A 16,950-nucleotide genomic window follows, 5' to 3' on the forward strand; every position below is an offset into this window, starting at 1 on the left:
AAGTCTCGTGTTCAGCGCTGTGACTGTCGCCATCTCGGAGTCTGAAACAATTTGCTGAGCGCAACAACAAAAACTACACATTTCTATGGCAACAACCTGTCAATCACAGAGTGGACACGCCCTTAAAGGACGCCCCCTTCAGCTGACTACAAAGACTGCAGACCTCTGCAGCTGTTTCCGTCTGTGTCTATGACGAGGTCACTGCTCCCAAACTGCAGTGAAAATTAAAAATCTCATAATCTGCCACAAGATGTCAGCGCTGAGCAACGGAGCTCAGCTGGAATTTAAACTGGATCCTAAAATCATTCCCGTCTCATTAAAAGCGAGGACGTGCATCCTGTTTGTCCTGAAGGGGGCGTGTCTCGTGCTACAGACGCTGGTTTGTTCACAGGGAATTTTATTTTCTTGTAAATGGCAGATCTGCAGGATGCGTTTGGGTTGAGCAGCTTGATCTGCGGCAGCGCCGTCTCTCACCCTGCTGTCTCCTCTCTGAGCCGTGTGCGGGACCAGGATGGGCCCCTCCAGCTCGGCCGGGCTCAGGATGGCCCCCCTCTGGCCCAGAGTGAAGATGGTGTTCCTGCTCTTCAGAGACGGTTTGGAGAAGAAACCTGCAGCAGCGAGTCAAGGAGCCTCAAACAGTCTGAAAATGTGAAGCAGGCGTCAGAGCGCCGCGCACACGGTGAGCAGGCGTGACACAAACAACAGACCGTGAAGGATATCTTTCTTGGCTGTGTCCTCGACTCCCATCAGGTCGTCTTTGTCTGCCACCTCCTCGTACTGCGGGACACGCAAACATCAGCTGTTATCCACACGAAGACGGCGTGCAGCCACATCGACACAAACACAGCGAGGGCGCGACCCCGCCGCTCACCCACCTGCACTTTGAGCAGCCTGCCGCTGTACGACTTGAAGTAACTGTAGTAAATCTTGCTCATGGTGTCCACGTACTCGTCTCGGATCTCCTTGGCGACCGTTCTCTCATTGGCCAGAAGGAACTGGTAGAAGAACCTGCAGTGAAAACAACAACAGCATCGATCAGCTTCTTCACTTTGTGTCCAGTTATTTCTAACGCACAATTAAAAACAAGTTCAACACAACAAAAAAATAACAAACAGACGGTAAAAAGATGGGTGGAGCTTCCAGGTCAGGAAACAGAAGGTGGAAACGTGATGTCAGCGAGTGACGTCGCCGTGACTACGTCCACCTTTAAGTTTAAAAACTCACCTCAAATAAAACTAACGCAGACGTGTGCACAGACTTATCAACAGTCCAACATATCGAATAACTCAAATCAATAAAAACAAAACTAAGTGTAGTGTTGGTAAAGCAGCAGGTAAATACACCTGAGGATACAGAGGAGTCTCTGCACAGACTTCACCTGGATCCGCCCCGTGAACCATGCGGCGCTCAGGATTCTGCGTCACGTGACAAACGAGGAGCGGAACAGAAACCAGTGTTTTTAAAGACGTTTCAGTTCCTCGGGTGTAAAAATGGACTTCTTGCTCTTTAAATGGACAGAAGCGACAAAGAAAAGACGTCTGTAGGTTCAGCGTAATGCAGACTGTGAGTGGACCCGAACGCTCAGCTGTGCTCACCGGTACTTCAGCAGAGTGTTCTGTGGGATCTGGTAGTTGGTCATCGGTTTCCTGAAGGAGTAAATCTTCTGAAGAATGAACTCTCTGATCTTTGACACGGCCTGAGGAGAACAAAGAGTGTGGATATAAGCACAAAGATATAAAACCTGATAAGTAGGCAGAGGAATGAGTTAAACGCCTTCGTGTGGCGCGGGTACATTAAGCGCTCTGCCTGAAAGACCTCAGGAGAGCAGCTCAGCAGGTTTCTGACTTATTAATGAGGACTTCCTCTCATTTCCTGTTTGTTATGGACTTTAACTGTAAACGTGATTCCAAAGAGTCGGGAACTTTCCTCCTGCCCGTCTCTCACCTTGAGTTTGAGGCGGTCCACGATGTCCTGGATGTCGGAGCAAGCCAGCGTCTCTCTGAAGCTCAGCTCTTTGGCAAAGTTGATCTTAGTGTTGAGCTCGTGGAGCTGCTCCAGAAACTCCTGCTCCGTCACAGGACTGTCCAGGATGGTGCTGCCAACACACACGACCAGCAGATTAAGTCATGCAATCACCACAAACCACTGATGGCTGGTTAATCCATCAGGAACAACTCTGAGGTCTCTGCAAACTGAGCGCCATCCAACAAATCACTCATTACAATACAGACACTTTTTCTTTGCGGCGACAGCCGTCAAACCTACGAGATCATGGCCCCGGGCACCACCAGCTCATCCACCAGCTGGCTGAGGTGGCTGCGCACGGCCTGCCGGTTCTTCAGCCGCACGTTCATGCTGACCGACTGCTGCTGCAGGGTCTGGATCTCACTGCTGATGGAGGACAGGTCGCTCTGGAAGCCGCTCAGCATGCCCTCCATACGCTGAGAGACACACAGCCGTGAGGTTAGACTGAATCTGCTTTAACAAGAGGACAGCGCTCCCATGACAGTTTGAAAAAGTGCCCGCCTCTCACTTTCCCACTTGAACTGGACCCACCTAAAAACTTAACTGAGCACCGAGGACGGAAAAGAATCCGCTCTGATGCAGAGCGACGAGTAACCACAGCAGCCGTGCTGCTTTTAGTGAGCACACTGTGACGTAAAGCGCCTTTATTACTTTAAGCTTGTGTGCAGAAAACTGAAGTAAGGGTGCAGAATGACAGGAAGGTGTCTCTCAGGTACATCTGTCCCGCCTCTGCACAGCTGCACAGTGAAGACGTGTTCTTCTGCTGACGCTTCTGTGAGAACTCAGCTCAGAAGATGTGACAGGGAAACAAAACGCGTCTCGACTCCTTCACAGAAAACTCGAATCACTCTCAAATATCCACAAGACTCCATCCCAGCAAGAGTTTTCTGTATAAATGTCACACATGATTATTTTCTGTCTGTCTCAGTCGTCTCACCTCCAGGATGGAGTCACAGGCAGTGATCTGGTTGTGCAGCAGGGCGATGTTCTGACTCTCTTTGATGTCTGCACGATGAGCGCTCAGGAAAACATCATCAGTGACGGGTGTTAGTGTGTGGTTATAAATTATTAGGTGAAGGTATTCAAACTGGGAGCTGTGAAGGATACAGTCTTTGATGGAGGCTTGTTCAATCCTCTGCAGCTCTGCCTCCACCTGTTTGGAGTACTGACGGAGGTCGACACCCTGAAAACCGACGGGAGGAAACTGAAATGTATTATCTGTGCTTTGAAAGAGGAAGTGTAGAGTAATAATTATTTTATAGCACCTTTCAAAACAAAAGTAACAAATCCCTTCACATTAAAAGCGTCAGCTTAACTCTTAGGTTAGATTTTCTACCTTTGCTGCTTTCTACAGACAAAGTGTTCGTAGAAAGCAGCACACACACACACACACACACGCACGCACGCACGCACGCACGCACGCACACACGCACGCGCACACACACGCACGCACACACACACGCACGCACGCACGCACACACGCACACACGCACGCGCACACACACGCACGCACACACACACGCGCGCGCGCGCGCACACACACACGCGCACGCACACGGACACACGCGCGCGCGCGCGCACACACACACGCACGCACACGGACACACACACACACACACAGCAGCAGCAAACCAAAACATCACTGCTGCAAAGAAACCACAACTGAGGGAGACCGGGAGGAGGGAGACAACCAGGCCCGGACGTCAGAGCAGAGGACGTGTTATATATTAGACTTCTGTTCTTTCAGTTCTCACTGTTTTGAGCGCTTCCTTCACCAGGTCGTCTTCCAGGTTGGCCTGAATGTGAACTGCAGCAGACAAAAGGGAACAACAGTTAGTGACAAGCGAAACCTTCAAGCAAGGCAGCACCGAGGAAGCTGTAACAAGTGCCACCTCAGCCGAGCTTTAATATGAAGTCTTTTCCTTACTGTCCACTTCATCCAGGATAAACTCGTCCGTAGTGATGTCCAGCTCTCCCAGGTTCAGGTTAGCGATGTCTGCTTCAGTCTTCTGGGTGAAACACAACCAGTGTGTCTTCAGTGGTGATAATTAACAGGATGAAACTGTCAAAACTTACTGACATTAAAGCTTTCTTTGGTTTTCATTCACTCACTTGTTTATTCCAGCCAATGAGAAAACATACACTTACTGGCCACTTTGTTAGGTACACCTGTTTGTCTGTCCTTTAACTCAAATATCTAGACCTGTGGACATGTACAGATGACCTGCTGTAGTTCAAACTAAGCATCAGAATGTGGAGAAAAGGTGATCTAAGTGACTGCGAGGGTGGTATGTTGGTCTGAGTGTTTCCGAATCTGCTGATCTGCCGGGATTGTCCCACAACTGCAGAGTTTACACAGAAGTAGGGCTGTGCGATATGACCAAAATCTCATATCCCGATATAAGAATTCTATCGTCCGATAACGATATAAATCACAAACGTGTAACATTTTCTGTAAATTCTGTGAATCTCGGGCAGCTCGACTTGCGTGAAGTGTTTCCAGCTGCGCGTCGTGTAGCTGGAGTCGAGTGATGAAACGAGTCTAAGGTTTATTTTTTAGCACCTGGCGGCTCTTTTTTACTTCTCATCCGTAAATAATCTGCTCTTTCACGTGATTCGGTTTATTTTGAAAAGTCTCAACAGGATCTTGAGCTTTATTGTGAAAGGTTTATGTGGAAAATAAACAAGCGGACATGCAATGCTGTTACCGTCGCTGTTGCTAACGACAACGCATAAAAACAGGCGCTTGTCCGTCTGTAGTGTGGTTATATTAAACATAAGAGAAAGAGAACTTTAATAAATGAATATAGCCACTACAGTCACCATCAGAACGGTGAGAAAATATTGCCGTAAACAGTTTATTTTGCGACACCACGAAACAATCGACAGCGTAAAATGAAACGATAGACGTTTTTATATCGTCATCCCATACATATCGTTACATCGAACAGCCCTACACAAAAGGTCGGAAAAAGACCTTCTGCGCACAGCAGCTCACTGGAGGAGAACGGCCAGACTGCTTTGAGCCCGACTTACAACCAAGGAACAGCATAAGCAAATGGACTACGGGAGCAGAAGACCACAGCTGGTGTCACTCATGTCAGCTAAGAAGAGGAAACTGAGGCTACAGTTCGCACAGACTCACCAAAACTGGACACAGAAGATGAAAAAACATTTCCATTCCCATCCCTGCATAACCTCAGTGTCCACCAGGATAACACACCCTGTCTCAAAGCTCAGACCATCTTAAACTGGTTTCCTGAATGTGACGATGGGTTCACTGTACTCAGTTGGCCTCAACAGTCAGCAGAGTTGGATTAGTGGCCATGTATTAATTAATTTTTATTGTGTTCTGTGCTGCTGCTTACAATGACAATAAAACTCTTCTCTTATGTGATCTCACTCCAAAAGAGCATCTTTGGGATGTGGTGGAATGGGAGATTCTCATCATGGATGCAGCTGACAAGTCTGCAGCAACTGTGTGCTGATGTCATAATGATGTCATGTCAACATGGACCAAAATCTCTGAGGAATGTTATCAACAGCTGAATCTGAAGACTTAAACCGACTGAAGGAAAAATGAGCTCCATCCCGGTTACATCAAGGTGTACCTAATAAAGTGTCCGATGTGCGTATTTACACAGAGAGAAGTTGACTGAATAAACATCTGTTTTCTAGCCGTTGCACACACCACCTCCGCTGTGTTTGTATGACAGACTTAAACCAATAACAAACTGACTGATGCAGCAAAACAGTCCAAATCTGATAATAATCAATAATCAGCCATAATCAGGATTATTAATGCGGAACCAGAACGACAACTGATACACCTAAATCGTCTTTTCCTCCTCAGAAAAAGGAAGTCAATGCTTCCCATTAGCATCCAGCAGCAGCAGCGCTCCGTAGAATGAGTCCACCTGCTAACAGCTTCTTTGAGCTTCACGCAGCTAAAGCTTGCGCTCACCTGCGATTACCTCCGTGAAACTGAACGCAGGCGTCACGCAGAAAAAGAACATCTTACCTCGTCCTGTAAATACGCCATGGCGACTTCTGTCGGGTTCCCAGCTGTGTTTACATCGGGCCCAGCTCCAGCAGCGGTCGCGGTTCCCTCCGCCATTGCGGCCAACTTACGCTAACGTCAAAAAAAAAAATACAAATCTAAAGTTCCACCTCGTAGTTAGCAAAAATATTGTATTATTAACCGAGCGCGGTATTATCACGATCACGTGCCGTGGGTGATAAATCAGTGGGACTCAATAAACATTTATTTCGCGTGAGTTAACGAAACTAACCGCGTTAAGCCACGTATTTGCTTGTTTCTTTTGAACACAGTTTTTTTTTCCAGTCGGACGACTCGATAGTGACGGACCAACTTCCGTTCCCCGAAGGGGTCAAACTCTCGCGAGAGGCTTGCGGCTTCCTCTTCGCACGGAACCTGCTTCCAAGATGGTGAGTGTCTTTTCTGTCGGACTGAAATGTCTCAGAAATCCGCGATCATCCAACTTTAGTCGCGCTTGTTTGTCACATTTATACATCCGATAAATCCTCCACAGCCTACTTGAGTGGGCTGGTGCGGAATTTTCAGTTTATTGCTGGTAATTTGACGTTTTAGCGCAGTTTGCTGTGGGATGTGAGTGGAGCTGTGTCGACGAGCGCCAACAGTTAACTTCGTTTTTCCCTCCCGGTTATAAAGCGTCCACATGCCCGGCGTCTGCTGCTGGCACTCGTAGCTGTGGATGGAGACTCTGTGCTGCTTCAAACTTTAAGAAGCAGTCATAGTTCGAGGCGGTTACCCCTCAGAGCTAACAGGCTTTAGCCTCGCCAAGCATGTTGGTGGACCCTGGCCGGGAGCTGGAAGTACTCTGATGTAAATACACAGTATTTAAAATAGTCGAAGTACTGCTGGGATGTTTTTGAACAAAGCTGAAGCTGTTCAGAGCCGCAGCAGTCGATCTGTTTGGGCTAACGGGGCTGAACTAAGAGAAATCCTCATGAACCTCTAGCACACTGTGCAAATATATAGGTTAACATATAAAGATACATACAGCGTGAAGCTTGTAAACATGTATGTGTATTACTGCATGATCTTTGCAGAAACTACATGTTGCTGTGTGTGACTCACTTTGTTTCCCTCTGCGTCTCAGTCTCTGGTCATCCCTGAGAAGTTCCAGCACATTCTTCGTGTCCTGAACACGAACATTGATGGCAGGAGGAAGATCGCCTTCGCCATCACTGCCATCAAGGTGAGCTCCTCCCTGAGACTGTGCCGCTTGTTGCAACTGTTTTTCATCATCACATCAGTTGCGCTGTGTTTTTTGTGATTGTCGGCGTGTTGTTAACACTTTGTCTCTTCTCAGGGTGTTGGCAGACGTTACGCTCATGTTGTCCTGAGGAAAGCCGACATCGACCTGAACAAGAGGGCCGGAGAGCTGACTGAGGAGGAGGTGAGGATTGTTCAGAGCTTTGAATGAAAACGGCGACTTGTGATGCTTTTGTGTTGTCAGGAGATTTTGTCACTGGAGCTTTAGTGGTGGTTCTGAATCTGGGCAACAAGTATCACGAGTATTGATTTGTGAAGCGTTTGGAGGGTCGGCCCTCTGCAGGCCGGTCTCTGAGGCTATAGAAATATTTCAATCGTCCTCAGAGCAGCGTCTTGTTTTATTGCATGAAGGCAAAGAGACGGCACTTTGTTCTGTGACGAACGGTACTCACAAGTCGGAGGAGTAAGTGTGGCTACCAGCAGCAGGTTAACGTTGGCACTAGAGCAGGGCGATATGACCAAAAATATTTATCACCATATACATTTGAAAATTTGCGATAACAATATAACTGACGATATAATTGACACTAGACAAAATACTTTACAACTCCACAACTTTATTAGTGCAAAAAAAACAAAACCCATCAATGTATTTTCACTTAAACAAGCAGCTGTTTATCTGCATTAAAGTTATATAAAAATTTAAAGTGCAAATGCAAACTCCTCGCTGACAGTTTAACCAAAAGGCATTTCCAGTGGAAATTGGCCGACACATCCTCAGCATAACCATGTATAACATCCACACAACTTAAAAAGAGGTTATACACACACAATACGGTAACATTATGCTGAAGCACAGTACGTATCACTCCACGAGGCTCCGCCTACGATAGCCGTAATGCTCCGACAATCCATCGAGCGGTGCGGCTTCGTAGCTCAGCAAAGTCGTACTGAAACATTTGACAGATTTTCGAGCGCCGTGCACATAAAATCGTTTCGAGGTCAGTAAACACAACCAGAGTTCATACATGAGGCACACGGGATTATAAGGGGCTCTGTCGACTTTCAGACAAATCAAAGGGTTGATTTTAAGTGTGCCGTATTTTCCAAACAACACGGTAATAACGACGGCCCGCTAGCATGCGCTACCAGAAATAGTGCTTTGTTGTGCTGAACCAGTTCCACACCAGTGAAGCTGCAGCATTTTTACAAACCAGTCCAGGTTCATCTGTTTCAGTCAACGATCCACTTTCGCTCTTCTCGTTCTGCGTCGCCGCCGTGTGCGTATGTAAACAAAGGCGCGTTTCACCCATATTCTATCGTGATATTTCATTTTCTTATCGTTGCCCAGCATTACACCGGTGTTACCGTGAACGGTATGATATAGCCCCGCCCTAGTTGGCACACCTGTGCAGAAGGTGGTCACACCGTGCCGTGTGAGTGTGTATCTGCTACTGCAGTGCTCCAGTTTTTACACATTTAGACAAACTAGGGGGTAAAGAAGCACCTCCCGTCTCAAAGGGGTGCAGAGTGACGTAATCATCAAAGACATCATTGGTTTAGCTGAGGCTGCTCGGTGGACTTTTCTGTCTGCAGAGCATTTTGCTTCACATCAGGATCAAAATATTTTATTGATTCCTAGATGAAGTTTGTCCTGACTTTGACGTAAGGCAGCAGATGTTTCCTCGGGCGTCACATTGTAGGCAGACGGCGTCAGTCTCCCAGACATAAACGCTTCATTAGATCCTTTCCTGTCGATCACCATATTCAGTTTCCTTGCGTAGTAACCGGAGCTGCTTGGTTGTCAGGTCGAGCGTGTGGTGACCATCATGCAGAATCCTCGCCAGTACAAAATCCCAGACTGGTTCCTCAACAGGCAGAAGGACGTGAAGGACGGCAAATACAGCCAGGTGGGTGATCGCAGCTGCTGCTTTGTCTTCCAAGAATCTAAATGATAAAGTCAATTTTTGGCTCAAACCTGAACGAGGTTCACACCAAGGTATTTGATTGGACGAGCTAGTTCGAGGCACCCCGTGACCATCTCTGTGTCTGATTTCAGGTCCTCGCCAACAGCCTGGATAACAAGTTGAGAGAAGATCTGGAGAGGCTGAAGAAGATCAGGGCTCACCGTGGTCTCAGGCACTTCTGGGGGTAAGAGCTCGGTCCTTGTATTCATTCACACTGCTGTGAGAAGGCTCTGCATCGACGCGTCCTCCGTTTACCCGAGTCTGCACACATCTGTGAGCGGGACACGTCCTGCAGAGTTCAGAGACTTCATGAACGTTTGTGTCACACTTGAGTAAACGAGGCGTCTGCAGAGTGAGCCTGTCCTGAAAAACTTGAACTGTGAGCTCAGAAACGCTGGTGCCGCCTCTGCGTGCGTCCACACTAACAGGCTAAAGTCGTGTGACTGTAGAGCACAGATGCAGCGACTTCTGCACCAACGGTCTAAAAAAAATGCTTTTTTTACCCAATTTTTGTTTCTAAAAACAACGAGAGCCACATATAAAGACATTCGTTTTTAATTTTGATAAAACGGAGGCAGTTTAATGTCCTCCTAGGTGGCCCTTGTGGAGCAAAATTTAGTATTTTGGTCTAGACAACCCAAAACGTGACGTCCGGATATGTGGATGCCGGGTCCTAGGAGGTTAATAATGGGCTCAAACATTGTGATGCATGTTGTCCTGCTGATTTACAGACCAGTTAAACATCCTGTTTATGTTCCTGAAGCAGATGTTTGAGTTTCCTGATGGTGGAGAGGTTATAAGTTTGTCTTTAAGCTGAAGCACGTTTCCAACGTGGAGCAGTCGGTCTGATAAAAGCCTTTAAAAACAAATGAAATCCTCAACTATGTTGTTCAGTCCTTTGTTACAGACGTCCTAACCTGGTTTGTCTCTCTCCCTGCAGTCTGCGTGTGCGCGGTCAGCACACCAAGACCACCGGCCGTCGTGGTCGCACCGTCGGCGTGTCCAAGAAGAAGTAAACTGCCCCGCTTCCCTTTGTTTCAATAAAGCACCACAGTTCACAAAATGTTCTCGTCCCCTGTGCTGCTTTACTTCTCTCACCAACACACCGCTGGGAGCTCCTTGGTGATTTATTTTGAAGGGACGTGGCGTCTCGGTGGACCTCGGTGAAGCAGTTTTAATGTTGTATTTAAATGTTGCAGTGCACAGCTGAACATGTTCTGCAGGATTTCAAACAGAAATCTGATATTTGAGGCTGTTAGTACAGATGGAGCTGCTCAGCAGGGGAAATGGATCAGGAGTAAAAGGCCCAGTGACACGGACACGAGTGCTCGGAGTACACTGAATACATCTGCACTTCAGACAAAACTTATTTCCCTGCTTTGCCTCAGAGGCAGGTTCAGAGCAGCAGCCTTCATTGTACAGAATGAAACCAGGATAGAGAAGCCCGTTAGAACAGCTGAGCTTTAGTCGATACCCTGTAGTGATGCACAGGTGGATGCGCCGCTGTGCAGACCTTTGTTTTGTCTAATATTTCTGAGCCCAGGCGGGTTGGTTACACTTGGACACAAAAACAGAAGCTGGAGATCGAGTCCAACAGTTTATTGTGCTGCATTGATGACAGGAGGAAAGACAGTATCACACATCAGAAATGAAATATTGCTTCATTCTAATATAGACACATCCCACAGAAACTGAGATGTGGGGAAATGATATGGCTGCAGGAGGTTTAAAGTGCGTAGGAAGTGGAGCAAAGGCTTGAAGCAGCAGGACCCGAGCGGGCTCGTGAAAAACGCTTTTTCATGCCAGTGTTTGAAACGTGTTGCTGCACAGCTGCATCTGTAGACGACGTAAACATTCAAGACTAGCAAAATATGGGCTTTTAAACATCTGTGTACAACTTTTTATTAAGGAAATGTTTCAGAAAACTGCTGCCTCATCTCTGCATTCAGAAGCGCCGCTGCTGTAACAGCAGGGAGAATAAAGTCCATCCTGACCGCTACGATAACCTCGAGCAACAGGTTCCACTGAGTGTGCACGCTAAATGAGGAGCTGCTTGTTTTTAGTGCAGAGCTGTCCCACAGCGCTAAAGCCGGAAGACGCTATGAAGATTTCAGAGATGAAACCGGCCGACGAGTCGCTGCGACTGTTTTTAATTCACCAGTTTGTAGAAAAGAAGATGAACTAAAAGCCTTTTCGAAGCCTCGGAGCTCTTCTAGAGAAAGTGGCAAATGTTTAATTATCATTTGTCTGATTTCATTTGGTAAATCCACCATCACGGAGGACCATCGAGCAGCAGTCCACTGTGACGTCTCGAGGGTCAGTGCCGCGAAACGACCTCGTGAAAATAAAGCTACCAGCCCAGCGACCTTTTTCTGACACGACTACACAGCTCGACACGACTGGCTTCCACCGACAAATCTAAAAAACAGAATAAATTAAAAAACAGCCGGAGGTGCATGAGAAGATGAGTTTTATACTTTCACCTGGTTTTAAAAGCGGAGTGGGAGTGGGGTGGAGGCGACACTGAGAAAAACACAAGTTTGATCCCAAAGTTGGTCTTCTATTTAAAAAAAGAAGCTTCTGACAGAAACCCTGAACATTTCCATCTGGAAACACTTTCACAAAATTGACTCCAAAAATATTTAAGACTTATTTTTCCCACTGAAAATGGGCGTCCATAAAGACGGCTCTCTTTTAAACTAGTTTATCAGATTTTGTAGTTTCCAAAGTTCTGTTTTGGTCATTTCTGCAAAAAGAAAAGAAAATGCATCTTTTTTAATAGCCACATTTTGAATTGGTGCTTTTATTTTGGCACCGCAGACATGTAGCTATGAGGAAGCTGCTGCAGCTGCTCACTGACACGTCGCGTCTGCATGTTAGAGAAGCATGGAGAACATCTGGCTTTGTCCAGCACACACGGCTGACTTGAAAGCATCAAAAACAGCTGGACTCCAGCAGCTGCTGCTTTAGTTTCACTCTGTAGACTCTCAGATCAGTTTGTCTGCTGCAGAATCAGCTCACATGTTACAGCCAGTTCAGTGAGGAGATGAAGAGATCCCCATTAATAACAGTAAACTAAGAAAAACATGACGCAGGTTTTCTGTGAAACTGTGGCAGCTGAACTAACTTATCATAAAAAACAAGAGAAATCGAAGAGCCACGTTGGAGAGGAAAGCAGTCCACCGCTCCCCCTCAGGCCTCCCTCTGTGGGGTAGGAGGCTGCTGCTGCTGGGGCTGCTGCTGCTCTTTGGTGGGGGCGTAGTACAGCTCCAGAGGCTTCCTGACCTTCCAGTACTTCTCGTTCACCAACTCCAGAGTCAGCGAGCCGTTTAGGGTCTGAGAGGAAGGATGAGCATAAAGGTCAGATCACAAAAAAGCTTCTAATGGAATCGATCAGTCCAGATTTCCTCCATCGTACAACAAAATCACACCAGGAACCAGCCTGACTGCACTACGCAAAGACTTGCCCACTTTCTGTCCTGGGTTTTCACAATAAAAGCCCTAGACACACTCACTGTAATACAGTCCCAAACAAAAAAGCTGTAAAATAAAAGTTTTCCAATAAAAACTGTTTCGTCTCACTCCCATTTGTTGTTGTTGCACTTTGAAGCTCTACTTGGAACCTCGTTAAGATCCAAACATGCAAAATTGGATTTGTTGCCATTTTTGAAGTGGTCTTAAACTTTTGCTTACCAGAGGTGAACACTGAATGAACGAGCCGCAGTTTCTGGGACGCAAATTTAAAATGAGAAGACTTCAAACTTCCACTGATTTATATGTATTTTTTTAATCTAAGGCATCTTTTCAAGGAGCGAACGTGCACATCAGTCTGTAAAGATAACAAACTCATCCATGAACACAGAAGGTTAATGCAGCTTGAATAAAACGGGACTCGTGTTCAGCCGTCACTCACAGAGAACTGGCCTCCCCTCGTCAGGATGTAGATGGTGTACTGCTTCTCGCTGACGTTGCTCAGACTCGTCCCCTCGCCGCTTCCTGCCATCCCTCCGTTTTCACCTCCCACCCCCTCGGCTCGCGCCTCTTCTCGTCCTGCCTCCTCTCGCCCTCGGTCCTCGGGTTCATTCTCGGGCCGTCGGTCCTCCAGAGCGATGCGCAGTGCGAGGTACTTGGACAGATGGTCCACCGTAGCATTAGCTGTTGTCTTCACATATCTGACAAGGGAAAGGCAGATGATGGCGATGTGCTCTACCTCTGACAAATTAAACGTTTTCTGAATTGTCTGGCCACTCGGGGACAGGCTCACCACTTCACACATGTTCGTTCTTATTCACACATTTTTACTGATTTCTAGTCATTTCCCAGGTTTTAGCTGTTTTTGGTCTCTGCCATCTCTGCCATGATTCACATTTTCAGTATAAAATGTTTGTTCAGCTACTTCAGAAAAGGTCTAACCTCGTCTGGTTGTAGTCCTGGGCGTGGACCAGCTGTGGGTGTGGTCTGAACACCAGCTCGATCTCGGAGGACAGCCCCTCTTTGTGGCGTCTCAGCGGGGGAGTCGGGCTCCCGCTGTCCACCTCGGGTCCCGAGCCATCATCGGATGGACGTGGCCGCTTGCGGCTCGGCCCGGCCTCCGGAGGGGTATGACCACAGGGGTGTGGCGTGTGTGAGGGGGCGGAGTCGTGGGAGAGGTGTGAACGGGAGTCCCCATTGTCCTCCCCACCACTGTAGGTGGTGTTATCACTCTCCTGAGTGGGCTTCTTCACTCGGTGATTCCTGCAGCCCCAAGGTAAACACATACAACAGTAATTATCATTCAGAGGGGAGGGGCTTAAACTTACAGGGTGTGGTCAGTTGTCATAACAGCAGCGGTGTTATTAAGTCAGGAACAGCAAGAAAAGGAGGAGCTGGGGAGAGGGTGGGTTGCAAAGCGGCATGCAGGCTAAAGAAGCGCAGCATCTGTCGGGAGTGCGGCTCTGTATCCCGCCTGAATGCTACGCCGTATTCAGGAGGATCCGCGGCGCTCTCTCGAGCGCAGAAGCGTGAAATCATAGAACTGATCCGTGTCACCTCTCGGACCTGTAGCGGGCCTGCTGCCGGAGCCCCTCCTCGATGCTGGAGCTCAGCGCCTCCTTGTTGTGCAGCCGGTTGAGTCGCTCGAGGACGCGGCGTTGGTGGGCTTCATACTCATCGCGACTCGGGTAGATCTTCGAGATCAGCGCGTCGAAGTTTGAGTCTCTGCGCAGCGAACGTCTAGAAACCAGCTTCTTCCTGCAGGTCGGACACTCCTTGTTCCTGCACAGGGAAAAACGGCCTGAAGCTTCGTAATCACTGAATAATCGGCTTTTGCAGAAATGTGCCACATTTAAAATCAGTCAGTGAACACATTCAGCTACACAAACGTTACCGCGACGCATTTGTTCTCGTTAGGGACAGCGGCAGCATTTCCACCGCAGAAAACAACTCATCCAAAGTCCCTTAAAAATTTATCTCCGAATTATTTATAATTGGCCAAAACAAGCTGTGTGAACACGGCGATCGTGAATCAGGTACACTGGCAGCTCGCGCTCACCCAGATCGCAGCGCGGTGACGATGCAGTCTGAGCAGAAGCGGTGCAGACACTCTTTGGTGGTCATGGTGTTCTTCAGCATGTCCAGACAGATGGGACACATGAGCTCGCTGTGCAGAGAGCGAGGAGACACGGCTACCTCCGTCCCGTCCACGATGGCCTCCTGAACATACCAAACGTGTGAGAACATTTGCGGTTCTTCATTTCTGCTACATCACAGTTGGTCCTTTTAGCCGAGCTGTTTATTTTCTATTCCCTCTGCTCTGGCAATGGGAACAAAGCTTACAAACTCATTTACCCTTCAGCAAACATCACAAATAATTTCCTCACAGTTTCCTAAGACACTGCCTCTATTTTGCAGCGAGCTGCTGGGCACACAGACAGCTTTACCTGAGGGCTCCTGTGCAGCTCGTACAGACTCAGCTCCCAGGTCTTACTGGGAGCCTGGATGTTTACCGGAGCTGCCATGGCTGCGCTCCCCCCCAATCAATCCTCACTGAGAGACAGGAGAGAAAACACAATCAGATGTTCTCGTCATGTGTCAAAATAATTAACTTTTTTACAGACTCAAAATAAAAACACAAAGAAATCCACATGAAGACATGCATATATAATTATTTTAAGAGCAATACCTCCACATGCTGGGCTGGCAGAATAACTCAACCTGTTTTAAATGTATGAACTCGTACAGCAACAAACATTTGAATTCAGTCTCATCAGTCATCAGGAGCATATCCACCTCACATGTGCTGTACAGGCTGAGTGGCTGCAGTTGCAGCTGAAGCATTCAAATCTACCCACAAACATGTTGAAAGATGCAATGCCAGCAATGTGGACTGTCAAGACTAAAACCAGTCACTGAGCGAAGACAACTGTAATATACGTGTTAAATATCTGCTCGCTGTGAAATAACATAAAAGGAGTGGTGGTTTCTAAAACCTCGAGTGTATGATGCGCTGAAAAAAACACGGTTTCATGTAGTTGAATGGTTTATTGGAAAGAAGGAAAAACACTGAAAGTTACAAGTGTATTGTGCACGAAACCAATTCAAACGTGGCGACAGAGCCGTGCAGATGTGTGTCACGAGTTAATCTCGCTGTATAATAAACAAAAATGATCCCTGCTAAATCCGGATCCGTTTCCGGTGCAGTCTGCCGGGTCTCTTCACTACACAGCTTTTTTCTGCAGGATGATGTGCAACATTTGATGTGTGAGAAGAATAACGGCTTTGATTCGGTGTGGCCGTGATCTTATTCACGCTTGCATGTGTAAGCATCTCGGCTTTCTTCGCATGTTCTCAGCTTTTTGGATTTCTTCAGTTTTTAAATGATTACAAAGGCACCGGATTTATTCTGAAAACAAAACCATGTAACTTCACAGCAGCCCCGCGGTCTCTGCTGAGAACCACAGCTTATTTTTAGTTCCCACAAGAGGAACTCACCAACAGCTGCCAGCCTTCAAACTTCCTGCAGGGACCGAACACTCCAAAGTTTGCGAACTTTGACTCAGTTTTGCGGATTTAACAGCCAAACGCTTTACATCCGTCGACGCGCACTGAAAAGGACGAAAAAGAGGGAAGAAGAAACTCACCTGACGTTTAAGTGACGGCAGCTGGCACCGCTGCACAGACACGGAGCCACTAGACCGCTACGAACAGCGCGCAGCGGGGCTCGGCTTCCCGCCACAGTCTTTACGATGTCGGCGGAGGGGTCTTACGTTGTCACGGAGCCTCGGTACAAAACTACAGCGGCCAAAAATATCAGGAACGAAACATTTTTCGACAGTCATAAGCTACCTAACATTAGCCGCGGCCATTTTTTTCCTTCTTCTTCTGCGGCTCCCGGTAAAGCTGCACACCGCTTTGCGGCGGTAGTGCCCCAAACGGCAGGTTTGCGTATTGCAGCGCAGCCCCAATCCCAGACTCGGCAACCACACACGTTTTATGTGTTTTAAAACACAAACAACTTAAACTAAAAATAATAACAAATCAAACATACCATACTCGTGGGATTTTAAGAGAACTTTATTTTAAAGATGCAGCAATAACTGAAATTGAATCACAAAAGAAGAACACGGGAAAATGACCACCAAAGTGCTAAAAGCGACTTCTTCCACCTTTTACACCTTCAGTGGTGTAAAAGGTGACAAGTGACAGGCCTGCAGTGAAATT

General features: G+C 47.4%; 3 protein-coding genes across 5 annotated transcripts in view; 1 reads left to right on the forward strand and 2 right to left on the reverse strand.

Annotated features, from left to right (window-relative positions):
- vps52 (VPS52 subunit of GARP complex) overlaps positions 1 to 6,342 on the reverse strand; it is a 12,340-nt gene extending 5,998 nt beyond the window's left edge. The window contains exons 1-11 of one of the 2 annotated variants that reach the window (XM_082521124.1): positions 6,047 to 6,342; positions 3,953 to 4,031; positions 3,780 to 3,832; positions 3,133 to 3,208; positions 2,963 to 3,030; positions 2,266 to 2,441; positions 1,945 to 2,095; positions 1,596 to 1,696; positions 876 to 1,008; positions 720 to 777; positions 475 to 608 (exon numbers count right to left, since the gene is read on the reverse strand). In XM_082521124.1, coding sequence (XP_082377250.1) covers positions 475 to 608; positions 720 to 777; positions 876 to 1,008; positions 1,596 to 1,696; positions 1,945 to 2,095; positions 2,266 to 2,441; positions 2,963 to 3,030; positions 3,133 to 3,208; positions 3,780 to 3,832; positions 3,953 to 4,031; positions 6,047 to 6,142 — 1,125 coding nt within the window. In that variant the 5' untranslated portion in view covers positions 6,143 to 6,342. Of the gene's footprint in view, positions 1 to 474; positions 609 to 719; positions 778 to 875; positions 1,009 to 1,595; positions 1,697 to 1,944; positions 2,096 to 2,265; positions 2,442 to 2,962; positions 3,031 to 3,132; positions 3,209 to 3,779; positions 3,833 to 3,952; positions 4,035 to 6,046 lie in introns of both variants that reach the window. The other variant, XM_082521123.1, reaches the window with a different exon arrangement.
- A 26-nt stretch (positions 6,343 to 6,368) lies between these two features.
- On the forward strand, positions 6,369 to 10,315 carry rps18 (ribosomal protein S18). The gene is made up of 6 exons (XM_082521151.1): positions 6,369 to 6,474; positions 7,170 to 7,268; positions 7,383 to 7,469; positions 9,094 to 9,195; positions 9,345 to 9,436; positions 10,193 to 10,315. The coding sequence occupies exons 1-6, from the start codon at positions 6,472 to 6,474 to the stop codon at positions 10,266 to 10,268; spliced, it is 459 nt and encodes a 152-aa protein (XP_082377277.1). The 5' UTR covers positions 6,369 to 6,471; the 3' UTR covers positions 10,269 to 10,315.
- A 521-nt stretch (positions 10,316 to 10,836) lies between these two features.
- Positions 10,837 to 16,681, reverse strand: LOC309698592 (E3 ubiquitin-protein ligase RING2-A-like). 2 transcript variants are annotated; one of them, XM_082521128.1, is made up of 7 exons: positions 16,371 to 16,681; positions 15,171 to 15,276; positions 14,783 to 14,943; positions 14,281 to 14,505; positions 13,666 to 13,986; positions 13,166 to 13,424; positions 10,837 to 12,588 (listed from the first exon to the last, which is right to left on the reverse strand). In XM_082521128.1, exons 2-7 carry the CDS (start codon positions 15,246 to 15,248, stop codon positions 12,445 to 12,447), a joined length of 1,188 nt encoding a protein of 395 aa, XP_082377254.1. In that variant the 5' UTR covers positions 15,249 to 15,276; positions 16,371 to 16,681; the 3' UTR covers positions 10,837 to 12,444. The 2 variants fall into 2 exon arrangements, with proteins under 2 accessions (XP_082377254.1, XP_082377255.1); XM_082521129.1 differs by having other exon boundaries at positions 14,290 to 14,505; positions 16,371 to 16,680.
- Positions 16,682 to 16,950: the final 269 nt, after the last annotated feature.

The sequence above is a fragment of the Aulonocara stuartgranti genome, assembly GCF_965226115.1.
Source record: "Aulonocara stuartgranti genome assembly, chromosome: 22".
Taxonomy (NCBI): Eukaryota; Metazoa; Chordata; class Actinopteri; order Cichliformes; family Cichlidae; genus Aulonocara; species Aulonocara stuartgranti.

Excerpts from the sequence above, each read along its gene's own strand:
- rps18 (XM_082521151.1), top strand. Across the intron at positions 7,470-9,093 it reads GAGAGCTGACTGAGGAGGAG|GTCGAGCGTGTGGTGACCAT; the intron begins GTGAGGATTGTT and ends CTTGGTTGTCAG. Across the intron at positions 9,437-10,192 it reads GGTCTCAGGCACTTCTGGGG|TCTGCGTGTGCGCGGTCAGC; the intron begins GTAAGAGCTCGG and ends CTCTCCCTGCAG.
- LOC309698592 (XM_082521128.1), bottom strand. The coding sequence starts at position 15,248 with ATGGCAGCTCCGGTAAACATCCAGGCTCCCAGTAAGACCTGGGAGCTG. Across the intron at positions 14,944-15,170 it reads AGCTGCACAGGAGCCCTCAG|GAGGCCATCGTGGACGGGAC; the intron begins GTAAAGCTGTCT and ends TGGTATGTTCAG. Across the intron at positions 14,506-14,782 it reads GTCACCGCGCTGCGATCTGG|GAACAAGGAGTGTCCGACCT; the intron begins GTGAGCGCGAGC and ends TTCCCTGTGCAG.